The sequence below is a fragment of the Amyelois transitella genome, chromosome 7, assembly GCF_032362555.1.
Source record: "Amyelois transitella isolate CPQ chromosome 7, ilAmyTran1.1, whole genome shotgun sequence".
Taxonomy (NCBI): Eukaryota; Metazoa; Arthropoda; class Insecta; order Lepidoptera; family Pyralidae; genus Amyelois; species Amyelois transitella.
The window spans coordinates 10,555,276-10,576,209 of NC_083510.1; the positions used below are offsets into that span (position 1 = coordinate 10,555,276).

The following is a 20,934-nucleotide window of genomic DNA, read 5'->3' on the forward strand; positions in this document are numbered from 1 at the left end:
TTATTTATATTGACATCTTAGTACTGGTTTTTAATAAACTATATAATGTTTAACTTTATTATTTTTGACTTAAAAAAGAAATAATTAAAGATTCTTTAAAAGTTGCTTTAAATACGACTTTGGTCAAAGTATAAGTATTAATAATTTTGTGCCGCAATTTTTCTTATTCATCCTAGTATTTTATTTTTTTCATTGGACCATACATGAATTCCGCAAATAATGACATTATGCAAACTTTTAGAATTTAATTCAAATTAAATGTGAGGAAAACAGCTAACATAAACCTAACCGCCGTAGATGCCGTGTGGAACGCCTCGGACGGTATAAGTTAGATTAAGATATTATACATATACATAGTTATGTAGTGTACATTAATGTAAGACGGACTCCGATTGAAAAGGAAGAACAAGTAACCGTTTGTAGATGTCGCTTTAGTGCGCCTCAGACGGTATAAGTTAAAGTAAGGTAGTTAAGTTAGTTTAAGGAATTTCAATGTTAATTTTCGATTATTTTATAACCTATCGGCGAATTCATATATGTATATATAATATTATTTGACCTTGAGCTGAACTGAACCGATCGTTAAAAACAGATAATTTTGTGATTATAGCGTTTCGAATTAGTTTTCGGTTTATTACCACTACAAAATTATAGTTTAAAATAGATTTTTTGTAAAACCACATGTTTAATTTATTATTCTAATACTCTTTCTATATGGATATAAACTAGATTTACAATAAGAAAGAAAAAAGTAAAAAAAAAAATCTGTTATACTTATGTAATTTATAAGAGTATAAGTCGTTAGTTGTATGTATACACAAGTTAATCACATGAAGAAGGAAATTCGCTTTTGTTAAAAGGACCTACTCGTATATTTCAAAAGTAAACTCAAATTGCCTAACATTCGCAATAGTAAAAATAAAACTGATAAAATTTTGAATATAGACAACTAACGACAATATAATATGACTTAAATTATTTGAGTAAATAATATTAAAATGTAATATTATAAGTACTAGATTAATAACTTGAAAAACGATGACGAAAATAAGCAGAACGTAACCCTCCGCAGATGACGTACAATTACGCCTCGGTCGGTATAAGTGTAAATAAAAAAAATACTTAGTTTATAAGATAGGTTAAGTATATATTTTGAATAAGATAAAACTACATACTTTTTTATATATTTGTTCTTTTTTTTTTAGTTAATATTCTATTTCGGAATATTAAAAAAAAAAATTAGTGAAATCAATATTTTCTCTCATAAGAAATGTTGATTATTCAATGTACCTACTCTTAATTTCGAAAAATACATTACACGTAATTACTTGCGAGTAAAACAACACATTTTCGATAAGAACAAGACAATATAAACATAATAATTATAATACAACACGCAAGTCTGGTCTTGTTTCCTATAATTTCGGATAGAAAGAGAGAAAACATATGCGTTGTTAAGCTTCGTGAATAGTATAAACACGAACATGAAATTACTTCAATTGTTTTTTTTTATGTGAGACTGTATTGAAAAATTATGTGAAGTATTTATTTCGAATATTTTTATTTCTTAGGTAGAACGTGGTATGGCGGCTTGAATGTATAGATAATTACTACAAAGTTGCTTTGTCGAATAAAGTTTGGAAACATTCCCCATTGATCATTAAATAGAAATAGTACCCATAGCATAGTGATTCTATGTAAACTTGCATTTTTATTCGTGAAATAAAACAATATCAAAATTCATAAAGCTTTTTATTTGTTACGTGGACTAGAAACTTACAGCAAAATTTTAAGTTTATATCCATTTAGGGTCCATACAAGATGTAAGGATGGATTCGGTGAAAGATAATGAAGCGGCCAGATATAGTTAGGAAATAAATATAACAAAAAAAAATTGTACTCACTGTCACTCTATTTTTCAAGTTATTTGTATGGCGGATACGAATATAAGGCAGCGCCTATTATCTTTGAATCCATCCTTTATTTTTACGGACCTAGTTCGAAAATAAAGAACAATACCTTGTGCGATCCGAAAAAGTATGTTACACCATAAGTACCTACATCAGTGACAAGATTGAAAAAAAAACTTAATAAATAACGTTAACAGTTTTTTAAGATATTTTTTTTTTTAATTTTCCAATATTTAACAGATCCGAAGAAATGGCAAGACAATCGATCGAGCGACAATGACAATCGATACGTGTAAGTGTTGCCATATAAGTTACCGTTTAACATGGCAACATCGTTAACACCTGTAAAAAAAAAACTTATACAAAAGACCTGCACGGATCGACAGGGCTAAATCAATTATTGTCATTACTTTTAAAGTAAATACTCTAAGCTTATCGTATAGATATCTCGTATAACATTATTCAACGCTTGTACAATTCAATAAGTACATAACAACATTTAAGGCACAAATATCACTTAAATAGTTTATCAACTGTATACAAAATAGCACCAATATTACGAAAATATCGAAATTTCGACACAACTAAGTATGGCACTTTCTGTGTGACTCCACAAGTCAATCAAAAGGTGGTCACGAAATGAGATGAAGTACCTAATTAACAAGTGCTTAATACTCACATTGAATATTCAGAAAATGAATTTGTATTTGAAATAAGGATTCTAAGAAATGTATTTAAATGACAGTCAACATAATTGTATAAATGTAAAAAAAAACAACTTACATTTAAAAAAAGATGATTTACCAATGAATTAAATATGTATATATTTAAACGCATTTTTATATTTTTTGTATTTACAACAAAATCAAATGAAATCCTTGATAAATAATAATTCTACAAAAAAAAACAATAAAAACTAAACAATCAACATGATCAAGAGATAAATTTGATAAATATTAAATTATGATTATGATAATAATATTGCACAAACTTTGGCGTATCATAAAAATACTGACATATTTTTACTTAGATGATAATTGATCCATTATGCTTACCAAAACTTTAAAAAGGCCTTTGATTTTTAATTTATAATAAATTTAGGTATGCAATGTTTCGATGTTGCTAGATTTAAATCTAGGCAAATATAATTAACAATGTTGTATTATTTCTTAGTTTTAGTTTGATATCTTTTTTAAGACCATTTTCTGAGGCAGTTTATAATTTCTTGTTATTTACCAAAAACACGTGTGAGTCACCACACATTCTTAAATTTTCATATAAACTACCATTGTATTTGTTTTATTTTTTTCGTGTTTCATACATAGTTCATATAAAAAATATTTCTCCTCTCTGTGACACCCTGTAAACTTGCAATACATATATGTAAAATCAACACTTAATTTCCTATTTCTAAAAGCGAACAAAATAATGCAGGAACAATGCTTTGTACAAATTAAATGCAGGTTTATGAAGCAACTATTACTAAGCCTTAACACAAAATTGCCACAACTGGAACGCAAAGGAATTTTCGTTTTTTTAATACAACCCTATTCAGATAACGCAATTGTTTGTTGTTTGTTGCACATTGTTTTTTTTTCTGTGCTATTCCCAATTTTAAGTACAACAAAAAAACATCTATTCAAGACTTGCGTTATAAGCTAGTAGCCAAATTAAAGTTATGCATTTTTAAGGCATCGACTAGATTATTATCCGTCAAAAATTGTTTGAATGCGTCCAGTTTTTTGAAGCAGATAGTCACGCAACAAGATTTCGAATCGTTTTTACCACAACAATTTTCTTTGACGCTCGAATCGACGTTGCTTTCGTTCGACGTCTCACCTTTGCAAGAACATTTCAAAGTGTTCAAAATTTCTGTACTAGACCCTTCAGGTATTGTGGGTTTGTGTTCATCGCACTCGTGAAGCGTGAAAACACCTAAATCTTCTAAATTTGAATTATTATGCCGTCTATGATAATGCAAAAACGTGTTGTGGTTTGTATCAGTGGCCCTGCCGCACCCGACCGCACATTTCATTTCAGCATGGTTACACTTGCAATCAACACACGAACATTGATCATCTGCGCATCCCTGTGCTTCAGTCGCACAGTTTCTACATTCCCCATCAGACGGGTCGCATTTACAATCTGAACAAGAGCATATTCCCGCATCGGCCGCTAACTGTTCTAGAGCATTGCGCTTAGCTATTTCCTTACCAAATATATTCTCAGTTCTAACAACATACATGTCGGAAGGAGGTTCATTGTCAAACAATAAAGTATCTTCTAACGCTAAATCTGTATTGAATAGCACAGAATTGGATGGATTAATTTCAATATTCTGTTGCACTTTACTCGGCGGAGGGGTATTTAGAGATCTTTCGTCATCTTTCAAGAAATCAATATTTGCATCTAAATTTTGAACCAATTCTGTATCATCGAATATTTTTACTTCTGAATCAATTAAATTTGCCGTGCCGTCTAAATCGAAGGAATTTTGTGACATAAGGTTTGCGGTTGGAGCAATTTCTTGAGTTAAATCTATGTAACTCTGCATATGAGTAGGAACGAAAGTGGCAAGAGTGAATATGCTCTCTGGTATTTTCTCTTTTATACTAACTGGAGTTTCTGATATAGATGCCGCCAAAGCGCTTACATCAACCCACGGCGCTTGCACTTCTATTTCGTTGGCTAACGCTAGTTGCATAGCTTTAGGTTTAATTTTATCATTTACATCTAAATTAGGTTCAAAATTACAAATATTCTCCCAAGTATCTGTATTTTTCTTATCATCAACTTTGAATGGTGCTATATTGTCGAATGTAGTCAAATCGTACTCTACTGGTAAAGTGTTAGTTTCTACTGGTTTAGTGTTGTTAGTAGTGTTATCAAATAATAATTCTGTTATGTCAACGTTATTAGTTATATTAACTCTAGTTATATCTTCTAGGCTGCCATCAGTGGAGTTTGATTCTGTAGTGATTCTCCCGAAGGATTCTAGCAGACCATCCCAGTTGGTCCACTCGTGGCCAACTTTAGGTGGCGTGGGCTGTTCAGGAAGACTTACAATGGACTCGTTGACTTTGGCGATATCTGCATTGACGGAATTTATCTGGAGACAAAACAAATATTCAAAAAAAAATACATATAGTCAGGTCTATAAACTTATAAACTTGGGATTCCTCTTAAAGCAACCTGTCACTATTTGAATGTCAATTCCATCTAAAGCCATACATACGTGGCGTTTCAGTCCTTTTTAGACTTTTGGCTCTGTATACCCCGCAAGGGATATAGACCAACATATAATAGTATCTATAGCAAAAAAAAAGTATGCTGTGATCGTGGTAAGCGGAAAGATAGTCTCTGCCTACCCCACAGGAGAAGAGGCGTAATATTTCCCTCGCTATTCTAGAATATAAAAAAAAATAATGACCTGTTTTTGACCGATCGTAATTGTTGGCGCCAAAAGCCTCGATGCGGAGTGCGTGCGCGCATGTGCTTTCAAATGATGCGACGCGGTGAACGATTTTCCGCAACCATCTGTTCTGCATCTGGAAATTAATTAGAGTACCTATTGATGAATGTGAATGATGCAAAAGAAGTGTGAAGTGATCGTGGCGAGTGGAATAGATATTGCTATTAAAAGTGCCAAATGATAAAGGATATTCCAATAAGTCTCCGTCGACACACCTTATTTTTCACTACATTTCGCGCAGGGCTTCGCTCCCGTGAGAATTTACTGAAAAAAAAATGTGTTATTCCTAAAGGTCTATTTTATATCTATGTGAACCAAATTTCGTCAAATCGGTTCAGAAAATTTTGAGTTAATTCTTTACAAACATACTGTGGTGTTCCTTTGCCACTTCGATGTGATCTCTCTGCAATACAAAAAAACAAATCTTTTCTCTTTATTATTAGTATGGTCTAAGATAAAAGAGTGAAATGTGTTCGGCCATAGGTACAGGATATTTCGTTTTACGCGAGCAGAACCGCGGGTTAAACTAAACTACTAAACTAAAATGTTGAAATAATTAATATTCCACCTTGTCCTGACCGGAAATGAATCCGGGACCGGGAATAGCTGAACGTGGCCTATCAGTATTTTCAAGGCTCTGTCTAAGGATATAGACGTGACTATATGTATGTATGTCCCCCGCAAGGAATATATAAACTTGAATATATGTATGTATGTTATTTAATGGTACTAATCTATTTTATGTTAATAAATGTTCGGGACTGTAGACGCACACCTTCGCTATATTGTGCTGATTACGCTTTCACCACCAGTTCTTCTGTACCTAGGCCAGTGGAATCGTGGGGAGTCGCAGGATCGCAACAGGACAAGAAACAGAATAGGTTGTACAAATGAAACAAGAGAGTGTTGACTATTTGTAGCAAGCCCCGGCGAGATAGCGGCGTTATCGGGCGGGCACAACAATTCCCCAAAACACTATCAGTCACACTGTTTCCTTGCTGTTTCTTCTTTCTTTACTCTTGCTGGCTGTAGACCAGTCTTTCCCAAAGTGGGCGATAACGCCCCCTTGTGGGCGCTGCACGTCTCAAGGGGGGCGGTAAGAGACCCAGAATAATTAATAATAATTAATTAAACTAATTTGAAGTCATAGTGGTTTTTAAATAGGTGAAAAATTGGGGGCGCTAAAAAAATATTTATTCTCAAAGTGGGCAGTAGACAAAATAAGTTTGGGACTCTCTGACTGTAGACTGTCGATTGATTGTTCTCACTTTGTACATATTGCCGTCGGCTGTCTCGAACAATAAACAAAGACTTACTTATAAGGTCTCTCCTGAGTGTGAGTTCGGATGTGTTTCTTTAGATCGCTAAGCGTGGTAAAGAATTTGGCGCACCCCTCCGCTTTGCAGTTAAAGGTGTCGCCACTGTGCAGTCTTTGATGGGCTCGCAATCTGGAAAAATTATATTATTTTATTTGCGTTTAATATTTAATGTTATTTTCTATTTATTATCTACATACATACATATAAATTACGTCTCTTTCCCGGAGGGGTAGGCGGAGACCACATCTTTCCACTCTGCATACTTCTTTCGCTTCATCCACATTCGTTACTCTCTTCATGCAAGCTCGTCGGTTTTGGGTACTCTTGAGCATACCTCTTGCTAGAACATCTCCGATTTGATCAAATCTACCTACGTATCAAATTTATGTTGTTTTTGAAACATATGAATATGTTTTTGCTAATAATTGTCCCATCCACCTTTGGGGCGATGGACTTGAAACCTGCCACTAATTGGATTTAATTCTATCACTAAAGAATAGAATAGATTTATTTTCAAAATTTGATACTACGTATCACTTATTGACGTCACATCATTTAAATCTAACTATAACTACTACCGCTTCCAAAGAATATGTGTAGAAGAAGCGGCGGAACAAACTACACTGCAGCACGACACTTGGTTACTGCTATTTTTGTACTCATGCACATTCATCAAAGGGATCGCTATAATTATACAACAGTTATCGCGACAGAGCTTGCCAAACACATCCACATTATTTTAGCTATACAATAAAATGTCATATCATAGCAACAGGTGATCCCTGGTGGTGGCCAAAAACTGCCACTATAATTAACAAAAAGAAATTTACCCCCGACTATAAATGAGAAGTGTTAATACAGAAAGCTTTTCCTTTGGAAGCGGTAGTAGTTAAGAGTATAATTAGATTTAATTGATGTGATTTCAATAAGTGATACCTTGTATTTAAATTTGAAAATAAATCCTATTCTATTCTAAACTTGAGACTTAATCGCCATAGACACATATGTAAAATCATACGGAAGTTTTTTTTTTAAGTCTTTCAGAAACATTCCTCACGTCCACCTTAATCTCTATGAATCTCCCATCCAGGGAGGTCAGACCTAACGTCAGAAAATTTATGATAGCCGTTTCGGAATCTACAATATGTTAGTTTTTCCATACAATTGTATAGAGTGGTCTTATTCTACTCAACCACGTTGTAACAAAACAAACGAATTTGAGTGACATTATCGTTTGGAAAAATATAAATTAGTATTTGGCGTTGTTCCAGATATCTCACTAACTTTTACAGTCACGAGACGGGACTCTGTTAGAAATCTGTAAATATATAACGTAGAATAATGAAATGTTTCAAAGTTTGTTTACCCGACGTTACAGACGCGAGCAGTGACACAAAAACTTACATACATACATATGGTCACGTCTATATCCCTTGTGGGGGGAGACAGAACCAACAGTCTTGAAAAGACTGATAGACTATGTTCAGCTGTTTGGCTTAATGATAGAATTGAGATTCAAATAGTGACAGGTTGCTAGCCCACCGTTTAAAAGAGGAATCCAAAGTATACAAGCCCTCTATCTATATATATATCCCTTAGTCGTCTTTTACGACAAATGTAGAAGTATATGTAGAAATGATATGAAACTAACCTGTATAATGTATTAAAAGCTTTCTTGCAGTTGCCAATAGTACACACAAAGGGTTTCGCTTTGGTGTGAGCACGGAGGTGGATCTTCAGGCTGTACGATGTGAGAAAGGCCTTGTTACAAGTCTGTATGTTGCATTTGAATCTGTATTCACCTGAAATGGAACACATTGTAGAGAATAACAAAGACAAAATTTTAATAAACAACATATAATGAGCATCAGTGGTCGAATTGGTAAGGTTAAAATGTGTGATGCCATAGAAAGGCACAGGTTCAAATCTCAATTCAGCCATGTATATAATGACTATTTTCAAAGTTTAGTTTGAATACTAACCGATGCTTTTACGGTGAGGGAAAACATTGTGAGGAAACCTGCACATTCAAGCAACGGATGAGTAACCATGGAACCAATATGGGTTAGGTTTACCTGCAAAGGTTGCGTAGGCCAGAGTCCCTTTGTGTTAAAAAATTTGACGCACCCAATCCAGGATGGTCAAGAGATGAAGATGCAACCGGGACTAAAGCCAGGAGTAAGAAGACAAAATTTGAACCTTCCTATTAAAAATAGAGTGTAATGTTAGAGTAATGGGAATGTAAGATGTTTGCTTTTTATTTTGACATGAAACTGAAAGGGATAGAAATAGTTTTTTCGCGCAATAAAAACAGAGTCACACCACTCTACAAAGGCAGAGATGAGATTATATCCTTCCACTTGTTTCATACTCCATTGCTTCATCCACATTCATCAATCTTTTCATGCGAACTTGTACAATATATTTATTCACCTTTATGTGTCTTCATGTGTGTCCGTAAATTTCCCACAGTACTGTACGTCCTGTCACACCCCTCATATTCGCATTTGTACCGAGCGTTGTTGTCGTCCGGCTTCCTTTTAGTGGCATCCATGGTAACTCCGTCAAAAGTATAATTTGACATGCCTGCTTGTTGGTCATTGTGACTGAAACATATAATTAAAAAATATTTAAAATCTCCATATATAAATAATGTCACCTATGTAAATAAATCCTTTAAATAAGTCTTTTTCTTTTTACTATCAGCTCCATGATAGTCTCATATGCATTGAGTTTATAGAATCATAAATTTCCTTTGGCTCTTTGTTCTGTTTTAGTCTTGTTAGTCCATTATGAAATTGTTGTTAACAAAATAAATTGTCCATTATTTGACAATATGTATTGTATATACTACAAAAAACAAGTTATTCAAAAAGATGTTAAATTAGTACAAATTAATAGACCAGAGATCACCAAACAGTATGGAATAATATTCAAAATAAACAAAATCATAACAATTCCGTGCAGTCATTCAAACAAATTATATCCATGATATTGAAACCTAACCTATTGTATCTCGAAGTTAATACGACTTAAAGAGATCTACACTACATACTGTGGAATATGTGGGCGAAATGTTGCAAAAACATGTGAGCAAATACCTTTGCCATTTTGTATGTGACACTGCAGTACAGAGTGTAAAATATGGGCTGTTATTATGAAGTAACAATTATTTAAAGTATCAGTTACCTCCTGCCACTCTTGCGTATTCCTTACAGAACACAAAATTAGGATATTTGTAACGCATCATGATGGTAATGTACCAAAATAGAATGCCCAAATATGAAACTCCATGATAAGGACAGCTGTATAAATTTACCTTAGTGCGAGCGAGACAGACATATATTGACAAACAGCTGATTGAATAATTCGTACGCTACAAAAAACTGTGGTGATTTTACATTATTCCATGTTTTAATTACAATTGAAAACCAGAAATTGAAGTAAATTATAGTAAATAAATATACGAACCCCGAAAAGAGCTTGAAAGTAGATGGTTTTCTTTATTTTACGACGTCGCTTATTTTTTTGATTGTAGACGGGTATAGTCTTGATTTGAGTTAAATTATGCGTAACTATTTATTATGTAACAAAATTTAAAACTTCATATGAGAAAATTCACTACAATTTTTACACTAACACCATGTTTTTATTTTGTTTAATCGTTTCAAAACTTTCAGGTTAGAGGCCGCTGTCAAATTTCCATGCGGCCATATTTGTTTTTGTGATAGTGATGAAACTCGTAATCGGTAAACCAAAAATCGGTAATTTTAACGGAGACATGAGAAAGATAGCATCTTCTCATTGGCCCGGTAGATGGCGCCAAATTTAAATAAGTGCCTAAAGAATGTCGTGCATGAATTCGTGATTGTGGAGAGGTAAGTAGGCGCCCGCAGTGAGGACTCCCGGCTCAACTCCCGTTATAATGAACACCACTTGTTGTCTGCGCGGGCAGTGCGTCGACCGCACGCCCTTCCATTCACGCGAATGTGTCATCTTCACGTTCGGTCGAAATTTCGCATATAAATCTGTGCCACAAAATAAGTTTTGTTTATATCAGTTTTAAACAGTTCATACAAAATGCTTCCATGGAGTTTGTCATTATACATTTGCTTGGTAAGTTATGGTGATTTTATTTGCAGCATACAACTTAATATTACGGGTAAACAGTTAAATGTATACAAGGAATTTTTATTCTTTATACCTACCTATTGGTCAAAATTATATAGGTAGGAATATAATGTACCAGCTTCATAAAAGTTATTTTACTTATATCAGTTTGATTCAGAAATACCATGAAATAAAAGTGTGATACAAAAGTATATATTTATTACAGTAGAAAAAATTAAACTACTACAAACTCAGAATTTAAGTATAAATTTTAGTCTTTGTCTTTTAGAAATAAAATTAGGAACCTATTTTATAAGAGTTCAAGTAGATAGTTACCTACATTCAGATAATTATATCGTACTATTATTTTTGAATTGAGCTAAAAATAAGCCAGCTTTGTACCTACATAATTATGTACCTATTTAGTGACTTTTTTGTTATAATAACTCAATAATATTAATATAATTATTTTAAATATAATTACCGAATAATAAGCACCGCATCATATTTTACTAATTGTAAGTAGGTAGACATTATAGGTATACATAATTGTTGTATTTTTTTTATCCCAAACTAACTTTTTTTCTTCCTTCAATGTACCTATTTTGAAATGAAGTTGGTTTAAGTTAATACCTAAATTATCCCTACTTTATCCCAAAATAAATACTGTAATTGAATTAACTTTTCAATGTTAAGTAGGTACCTACCTTAATGTATATTAGCGATTAGTTACTCTTATAAAGTACCTTGTCACTTTGTTTCTTTATTCCTCAACTAAGAATTAATAGTAAATATCCTTTATAACCCGCACGTTATTCTTAGTTTTTAATGCATGCTTGACTGACTCATTGCCTATGCATTCAGAACGAGTAGACCGTTGAAACAGATAGGTAAAAAAGGCATGAAACAGTGGGTGAAGTTTATCTTCCACTTTACTGTTAGTGCCGGCAGTCCGGCACCCATTCGCTCTAAACGCATTAACGTGTCATTAGTTTAAGGTTGCTGACCGCCAACTTGCTCCATATTCACGCGACATACCTTTGAGGAAGTGGCACGGACTAACCGAATCCACTGTTACATTTTATAGGGCCTTGAAATCGATAGAAGAAATAGGACATCAAAAAACAATTATTTGTAAAGGAGTTCAAAACTAGTGTGAGAAGTGTTTAGAGAGATGTCAATTAACAGGACGAATTAAATAGAAACAAACGATACGAAGTAGAATAAGATTTCAAAAAATATAACGATAATGAACTTGGTCAAGAATTGTTGCTATTATCATTATTTTAAAAATAGATATCTAGAAATAATAAAATACTGAATTGGAATGCCATCATCATTTCGCACTTAGACGGAAACTACGTGAACCAATAAATAAAAACCGGTTTGTAACTGTTGTTTTAATAACAAATAAATATGATTTTCATGTGTGTATGTATGTAATGTTTATTACTATATAAGCTATGGTATGTTTAAAAGTATTTGCATAATTGAAGTTTAAAACTTTTAATATGCTTGCACATATAATTTTTTTACTGTACCTAGCCATCGAATGATGTTTAAAATGTCTAGAAAGTTGAAGTAAGTGGATATGTAGCTTACCAATGAGTCAGAGACAGGGAAATAGTGAAACAAGTAAAATTAAGTAATTTAAGCTTTCGCTACATGCTACTTTGAATAATTATCGATTAAAGATCTACGCGGAAATCAAGTAAATGTCGTTCAAGAACGTGCTCCTCATACAATAGTCTCAAGAGTCCGCTAAGCACTTTCGCTGCTTTTTCTTTATGTAAATTTCACTTTTGTATTTATTACTTGTGTCCACAGAGACTCTCAATAGTAGTCATAATAATAAACGAAATGTCCCTAGTGGTTAAGAGTGCAATAACTATTGCATAGGCAGGATACAAATACGGAAACGAAATTATTAACTTATGTTAATTAATATTGAGTAACATTTAGTCTTAATTTGAGAGAAAGAGAGAGAGGTATCTCTAGAATCTTATATTTTCAAAGAATTGAGGTATTTTTTTTATCAAATAAAACAAAATTCAACTTTTTGGAAACTTCAGATGTTATAACACATTTACTAAAAGAAAACTTGCTAGTTAGTAACTAACTAGTACCCTTAAATATTTATTGACAATAAAATTACTTTGTTCACTACACTTACTAACAAGTCAACATACACCTGACACTGAACTGAGTCAGTTCAATGGCATATATACATACAATGACCCAGAAATCAACAGGCACTTTCTTCTTGAGGGTCATATCAATTCGCAACACATCTATAGTGTTGCTTGCCCTATTGCTTCCGGTCATATAAGTTAAGGATATGAGTGTATCATGAATGTAATAATGTCGTCTTTCCATTAAGTAGATAATAAGAAAACATAATACTTAAAAAAAGTGTGAGTTATCTTATCTCACAATTTTTGAGTACTTATTTTTTTATTTTATTTCAAATGACCTTTTAATAAATCATAAAATCTATGAAGGTGCTTGTATTCAATGATAAATTGAACCTACTGTCACTTTATGACTTTTTAAATTTTATTTTTTAAGGGATAACGTGACACTTATAATAATATAAATAAATATTAAATAAAATAAAAAGAAAATAAGTACAAACCTTTATCAATATTTTACTATTTTTAAATTCTATTCAACATGAAGGCGACGCGTATTTTTTTAATAGTATTCTACAAAAATCACGTTGTATGAAAGATCTATTCAAGTTTAGTGAACAGATAATATTATTATTTGGACACCAAACAGGACGGGTTCTTGTTGTCAAAGATGGGCCGAGTTAGTGATTACGAGAACTGTGTCATTCGGCCACGGCACACATACCGCCTGCGTCGCTAGTCATGCGCCATCGTAAATTTAATGAAATAAAAGAATAGTACTTAATTTATTGATTATAATAAAAACGCGTATGTCCAGCCGTAAAGTTTTATTAAATCGTATTACCTATGTGACATTTATCTTTTGACGTTCATTTTGAGTACACCTTGGATGTGGAATCATTATCTATATACCTCACTTAGATAGAATTCCACAAGAAAAAACAGCCTTCCTTGTTTTGGTACCTACTTAATTAATTATTATAATAAGAATTTAATTCTATATAGACTTTAACATATATATGTAGCTCCCCCTGTTAATATGTCAAGTTTTTATATCTATGAAGATGAAACAAATATTCAATATTTTTTTCATTTAGATCAACTAACAACTTAACACTCTATTATGCTATTTTGGCTGGAAATAAATGAAAGTGTTCATTTGTTATTTAAGAAATAATAATAATTTACGAGTTACATTTTTATAGTCTCTCTCTTTCCCATTTGTGCATTCATAGTTTCACCATCTACCATAGTGCTTTGAATAACTAACAACTTAACACTATATTATGCTGTATTTGCCGGAAATAAATGAAAGTGTTCATTTGTTAAATAAGATATAAATTTAATTTACGAATTACATTTTTATAATCTCTCTCTCCCATTTGTGCATTCATAGTTTCACCATCTACCATAGTGCTTTGGTCTGCTGCTGAGGTCCGCTCACCTACATTTTTAAATAATGTTGTATTATTTATATAAATTTCAGGTATGGATAGCATGCTGCGTTGCAGATTGCGGTCCGCGGCTGAAATATGCTTGGGGCGACGCGCTTCAAGGCACAGACTGTCCAGGCCCCGATGGAACTCCTTATCCTAGGTATTTAACAATCATAAAGTTCTGGCCGGGATTCGAATTCAGAGCCAAACTGTCAAAACTGCTTTTAGTTTTCACTTTAATGATTAAATAACCCTCAAAACTGAGGTGAGCACTATAAGAAGTATAGAAAATAATATATTTTTGCAATCAGTATGTTTTCTTATTCGTTCATTCATATAATCATGTCTAATACCCTTGCGGGTGAGACAGAGCCAGCAGTCTTGAAAGACTGACAGGCCATATTCACGGCATAATGATAGAATTAAGATTTAAATAGTGACAGGATGCTAGCACATCGCCTTTAAGCAGAATAACAAGTTTATAAGCCATTCCCTTAGTCGTCTTTTAAAAGAGATGAAGTGGAAGTGGAATCTTTTTTTTCCTCATCATCATTGACACGAAGATTTCACACACTTTAAATCACACACTGGAAAGTCAGAGAGCATATTGACACACGACGCCGACGGAATTGAATTTGCAAGATTAAATTTAAGAGGTTGCTAGCCCAACACCAAAAGTAAAATACATACATTCATATAGTCACGTCTATATCCCTTACCGGGTAGACAGAGCCAGCTTGCTTGAAAGTCTGACAGGCCATGCTCAGCTGTAAGGCTTTATGATGGAAGATGGAATTGAGATTTAAATCGTGACAGGTCGCTCCCAAGTCTCTAAATTTATCCCTTAGACGCTTTTTACGTCATCATAAAAATATGGAGTGATTTTATTCTAAAATGCCAGAAACCACAAACAGTTTCCCGTTTTATAAGCTTTTTCCTTTTACAATATTTACGGGAAATAATTTTTATTACACGTTAACCAACTTTGGTTGTTCCTTTTCGTACTTTGTCGTGTCAAAGTAACGCCCGTGTTCCTATTCAGTGTCATTATCACGAATAGTTTACCATACAATGTAACTATTTTCCCGGCGTAGCTCTATTTGGGGTCATCGTGATTCTCGTGAGAACTATTATTTTTCTAATGACTAATACTTTTATTTCATTATTTATTTCACTTTCGACCCATAATTTAAGTGGAATCACTATCTGACATTCAAGTTATTGAAAAAAAATTTTGAAACAATATTTGTATAAAACTTTTATTGGGCCCTGAAGTGAATGAGGATTAATCCTAATAGCATTCTCTGCCCGTCAATATTTAGAAAAAAGTATACAGATAGTATATAACAAAATATAATATCAAAATTTGTTTTTTCCTAGCGCCCTTAGGGATTTTCAGAAAAAAATTAATTAATAATTGAATATATCCAATAAATAATTTTCTAACATAACACAACTACGCTAAGCCTAAAGGAATTTTAGTGTTTATTTTTAAACAAAGAGTACTTTTTATGTACGTTTCTTTTATAATAAAGAATTAATAAGTATTTAACAATCAAAGGACGATCGTACATTTCGGTAATCAATCACTAACTATCGGATGAATAATCGAATCGGTAATCGGATGAAGTAGCAAAATGTCCCATCCCGTTAAGTTCTTCCTCTTACTCTGGACAGACGTAGAAATCTCTGTTCCGTTCTATCTGTCACTATCAGCCGTCAGTTCAGTGCCCAGTGGTTCCCAAAGAATTTTTAATATTGTGGTTCCTCAACTTAATTTGGGCCTGGTTGGAATAAAAATAATGTTGTCAGAATTATTAGTAACGAAACGACATCACATTCGCAGTTAATATAATAAATTATTTTTTGTCTTTTTACAAATTCATGTACATGTTTTAATCTCACATTATTCCAAATCCTCTTTAGCCTTTTAGCTACTTACCAATAGCAACATAATAACCAATCATGTACCGTTATCTGTATTCATTCAAGACTCACTCATTGCAACCCATTTCCTTTGATGATCATTTCATGTGAATTTTCCCACCAAACCGCAGGCATTTATTGATGGCATCCAAGCAATTTTGTTTTCACACAATGTTACAATCATAATTATTGTGAAATATCGTGATAATCTGCGCCGGATACAGAGAATCAAAGCCAAGGCAAATTATTTCGAAATAAGTACTTAACTACTTTTTGCCGTTTCAACTTTATGCTTAGAACTAAACCTATGGTATAAAAGTGTGTTTCAATAAAATGCTATGGGAGTAAGAACCGGCATTTCTCTGTCCCATGAATATCGTAAAAGGTGACTTAGCGAGTAGTAAAGTAGCGAAGTAAAATTATTAGGTACTTCTTTACTACTTCTTTTTCTATGCATATTGCAAAAGGGAAAGGGAAAGGCTAACAAAAGTTTCCTAGTGCCATAATGCACTACCTACATACATACATACATATGGTCACGTCTATATCCCTTGCTTGGTAGACAGAGCCAAGCCAGCTTGAAAAATCTGAATGGCCACGTTCAACTATTTGGCTTAATGATAGAATTGAGATTCAAATAGTGATAGGTTACTAGCCCAGAATCCTAAGTTTGTAAGTCTATCCCTTAGTCGCCTTTTACGACATCCATGGGAAAGAGATGGAGTGGTCGTATTCTTTTTTGTATCTATTGGTGCCGGGAACCACACGGTACTACCTATGTAAATATTAATTCCAACATGAGGCATTTCAGTCTTATCGAGACTTGTTCTCTCTCTGTTCCCTGTAAGGGATAAAGACTTAAGTGTTTATTGAATAATGAGTAAGTGTATCGTGTCTAAACTAAACAGTGGAGACTAGGATTACCTACTTGGTATATAGTCGGATACGATTTACAAAGAAAAAGGCTTATAGACGTTGAATTCTCTTTTTAGTGATATGAAGAAGCAACCTGTTGCTATGTAATCTGCCCCCGTAGTAAGGCACGTGCGACGCCGTTTTCATCGCGCGACAAACTATCGCTGTCCCGTTTCACGTGAAAATAAAAACAGCGATAGTTTTCGCGCGATAAAAACGGCCTCGACCGTGCCATAATACGGGGCTGAACTGTAATTCGATTCCATCATAATACTGATGGAATTTTATTAATGATGATGGTCATTAATTAAATTCCATCAGTAAGCTATCCAGCTCAGCGTGGGTGTATAGTCTTTTCGAGACTTTAGGTTCTATCTACCCCGTCAGTGATAAAGACGTGTTATATTATGTATGTTACATTATGATGAAAAATCGGAAAGAAATGTGTGATTATACTTAAGTGTGTTGCTTTTTAACCGCTTTCAAATAAGTAGGTGGTTCTCAGTTGGACCTGCATGTCATGGATATGTATGTTTGTCCGCAATTGTCTCGCGTTTCGCTGAACCGATTTTGATGCGGTTTTCAGGAAAGTGTTTGTTTCTCTTAGAAGAAGACTTCAAAAAAGGTGGATATAGATTTGAGGCGGTTTTGTTTTAATAAAATTTATTTAATTAACAGCTGTATTTATTATCATTTTCCAGACATCTAGTAAATCGAGCCCTGAAGACCGGTCCTTGGGGTTCTAGCGTGCGGCAGGGTCGCGGCATGAAGACCCTGGACCCGACGCTGATGAGGAGAGCATTACTGGACGCCCATGAAGGGTATTCCGAAGCAAAGGCCAGGGCTCAAAGTGGCAATAGAACAGGTGAGTTAATTTTTAAATTTAATTTTTTTTTTTTTATTTTAATTTTAATTTTTATGAGTAATGGTGAATGTATGTTAATGATCTGATACTGCGCCGTTGATCATCTGGATGTGTTACCATGATCCAATACGGGTTAGGTTTACCTGCAAAGGTTACGGAGATAAGATGGTAGTCGCTTCGTGTAAAAACCTGACTCACCCAATCCAGGATCCATGGTCAAAGGCATACCCCTGGCTCTTCTTCAGAGTGATGAGGATGCAAAGACGACTAAAGTCAAGACGAAGATTAGACTAATGCAGGCCTTGTCTATTTAGGTCAGATTTCATTAAAGCCGATTCTTGTTTCAGAGCTAATTAGTTATAAATAAAAATTAAATTTTCCTCTTAATAGGTAATAATTATTAACGAAACTATGTATGGTAAGTATAGCTGTTAATTAGGACACAATTAAGTTGTAATTTAGAAACATTGTTATTCTTCTAAAATGTATTAATAAATTAAAAATTATTTACAGGTCGTGCCTCGACACTCCCAGGCCTATCAGCTTCAACGAACTCCTGCAGCGGGTCCAGGCTATGTAGAACCCGGTACAACACCACGGCGCCTATGTACGGGGTGTCTCTAACGTCTGGACAGCCTGTCACGATAGTCCAGAAGTTTCCTGATTTGTTACAGCAGGTCGTCTTTGAAGTTTGCGAGTAAGTAACATTTATTACGAAGCGATTCCCATCTGACCTCCGCAACCTTTGCAGGAGAATCTATCCCGTATTGGATCAATCAAGGCTACACATCCAGTTACCTAGATGTCTTTTTTATTCTTAAAACATCACTATTACTACTTATTAAAAAGTATTTTTTTTCTTTGTCTTTATGCGCGAATCTCGTAAAGTTGTGGACGGTTTATTCCTGTTTGAAATGTGCTTAGTGTTTTCTCATTAATAAGTACTATCGATAAATATTATCGTGCGAAGCAGGGGCGGGTTTCTAGTGCATTTATAAAGTAACAAAAGTGATCCGTCCGAAAGTCCGAAACCTTCGTTTCCCGATTCCGACTCGAACTTGGCAAATTTATTTTTTTAAATTTTAAATCTTATATTCTATTATGTATTTTTTTTTTACCTTTCAGATCAAGCGAATGCTCTTTAGTCCGTGGGTCGTGTACCCAAACGTACGTGCCTTATCTCTTCCTGGTTCTCCCTCTAGGGCCCGTGACCCTCACAGGGCAGGACTACGTTCTCGTGGAGTCAGGATGCGTCTGCCGACCAGACCCCATGCCATAGGCTAGGTAATGTGTTAGGAAAATTGTTTATTGTATATCCTATTCAGAGGTCGCATTCGCTGTCGTGTTCAAAAAAAAAATATTATCTAATTATTTGCATTCCAAGTGTCAGTTTTTTAATTTTTTTTGTCTATGGTATTAAGATAATGACAGTTCTTGTTTGAATAATTGGGACTCGTAATTTTTTAAATGTCTCTATTAATATCTCAGTGCGTTAGTAGTTAGTGCAATTCTATCATAAAGCCCAACAACTGACTGAAACAGCTATCAGTGTCTTCAAGACTGGTGGCTCTGCCTACACCGCAAGTGATATAGACGTAGGTGCGTATGATGATAAATAATTATTATAAAACAGCTAATTATGGCTGGTTTTATTAATAAAGAATAACTTTAATTAAAAAAATAAATGAAAAAAATTATAAATGTTGAAATAATTACTAAAACTATGGAATCAATAGATGAGATTTATTTTTGTGAATAAGACAGCATGTGATTTAGTCGAATTTTCAAAACGATCGAAATGTTTTGTATACAAAACGTAATGCATTTATTTTTAATTTTAATAGAACTATCTAGATGTTAAAAATGTAACGAAGTGTTTGGCCATTTATTTTTAATACTTATTAAAAAAATATTCTGGCCATGCAAGCTCAAAATATATTAAGATGGTACTTATATATGTACTAGAAAAGTGATGAATGTATTAATATAAATACGTATTAAAAATCAGTATTTATGGGCAAAAAAGCAAGAAAAACTATATATAAATGGTAAAGGAATCTATTGGTCTAAATCTAAGGGTCCAAATATTTTTTATTTTCGGTTTCTGTAAAATCGCCGGAAAATTGGTTTATTCATACGAATTTGTCGGCCATTTTGTGGTTTTTAACGTTATAGACTGAATTTTTTTGTTAATTTATTTTATTAGATATTTATTCTTACACGAGCTGTTGTATTTATTTACAAGATTTTAACGAATCAAATACTTGTGTTATGAAAGAATTTTTCAAAAAATTATTTATTGTATTTTTTTAATGATTTTTTTTTAATTATTTTAAAACATCGAATGTATTAAAGACAAATAAAATTTAAACTTAATATTAGTTATTATTTTCAACAATAAATAAAACCAAATTCAGTTTTGTTTTTTATTGTATAAAGTATCAAAATCTTTTCATTTATCTATTTACAATCACATTTTTATAACCGTAAAAATAACAACTATATTACATAAATTCACTTATATTCGTATTATCTGCCTACCTATTTATTTTTCTCATTTCGTCAAAAAAAAATCATTTCTGTTGTAATATTTCAGAAACCTGGTTAAACATCGTCAAAATATTTACTTACATTTCGTATTCATAAGCTAGATAAACCTATAGATAATGTTTAGGAACGAATTAAAATATGATGACCACAGACTAAACTTAAACAGTCTATGATGTAAATGATATTATAATAAATGACGAAGTTCACAAAATACTTTTAAACATAGGTGTCTATTTATCTCTATTCAATAGGAGGAGATCTTTAGTTGGAATTTTGCTATAGATTGGTGCTAACCTTTA

At 33.2% G+C, this 20,934-nt stretch overlaps 2 protein-coding genes across 3 annotated transcripts; one reads left to right on the plus strand and one right to left on the minus strand.

The window, feature by feature from the left end:
- Nucleotides 1-1,735: 1,735 nt before the first annotated feature.
- On the minus strand, nt 1,736-10,420 carry LOC106130209 (uncharacterized). 2 transcript variants are annotated; one of them, XM_013329001.2, is made up of 6 exons: nt 10,173-10,420; nt 9,135-9,307; nt 8,353-8,503; nt 6,699-6,830; nt 5,341-5,458; nt 1,736-5,019 (listed from the first exon to the last, which is right to left on the minus strand). In XM_013329001.2, exons 2-6 carry the CDS (start codon nt 9,283-9,285, stop codon nt 3,562-3,564), a joined length of 2,010 nt encoding a protein of 669 aa, XP_013184455.2. In that variant the 5' UTR covers nt 9,286-9,307; nt 10,173-10,420; the 3' UTR covers nt 1,736-3,561. The 2 variants fall into 2 exon arrangements, with proteins under 2 accessions (XP_013184455.2, XP_060801281.1); XM_060945298.1 differs by lacking the exon at nt 10,173-10,420 and adding an exon at nt 9,803-9,915.
- On the plus strand, nt 10,403-20,329 carry LOC106130210 (uncharacterized). The gene is made up of 5 exons (XM_013329002.2): nt 10,403-10,817; nt 14,430-14,539; nt 17,922-18,085; nt 18,599-18,782; nt 19,211-20,329. Exons 1-5 carry the CDS (start codon nt 10,782-10,784, stop codon nt 19,362-19,364), a joined length of 648 nt encoding a protein of 215 aa, XP_013184456.2. The 5' UTR covers nt 10,403-10,781; the 3' UTR covers nt 19,365-20,329.
- The last annotated feature ends 605 nt before the right edge of the window (nt 20,330-20,934 follow it).

What these genes read in the sequence shown, in the direction of transcription:
- LOC106130209 (XM_013329001.2), bottom strand. Translation starts at nt 9,285, where the DNA reads ATGTCAAATTATACTTTTGACGGAGTTACCATGGATGCCACTAAAAGG. An exon ending in ACTCAGGAGAGACCTTATAA is followed by an intron (nt 5,459 to 6,698) that starts GTAAGTCTTTGT and finishes ATTAATTTCCAG; the next exon opens with ATGCAGAACAGATGGTTGCG. An exon ending in TTACGATCGGTCAAAAACAG is followed by an intron (nt 5,020 to 5,340) that starts GTCATTATTTTT and finishes TTTTGTCTCCAG; the next exon opens with ATAAATTCCGTCAATGCAGA.
- LOC106130210 (XM_013329002.2), top strand. Translation starts at nt 10,782, where the DNA reads ATGCTTCCATGGAGTTTGTCATTATACATTTGCTTG. An exon ending in GATGGAACTCCTTATCCTAG is followed by an intron (nt 14,540 to 17,921) that starts GTATTTAACAAT and finishes ATCATTTTCCAG; the next exon opens with ACATCTAGTAAATCGAGCCC. An exon ending in GTCGTCTTTGAAGTTTGCGA is followed by an intron (nt 18,783 to 19,210) that starts GTAAGTAACATT and finishes TTTACCTTTCAG; the next exon opens with ATCAAGCGAATGCTCTTTAG.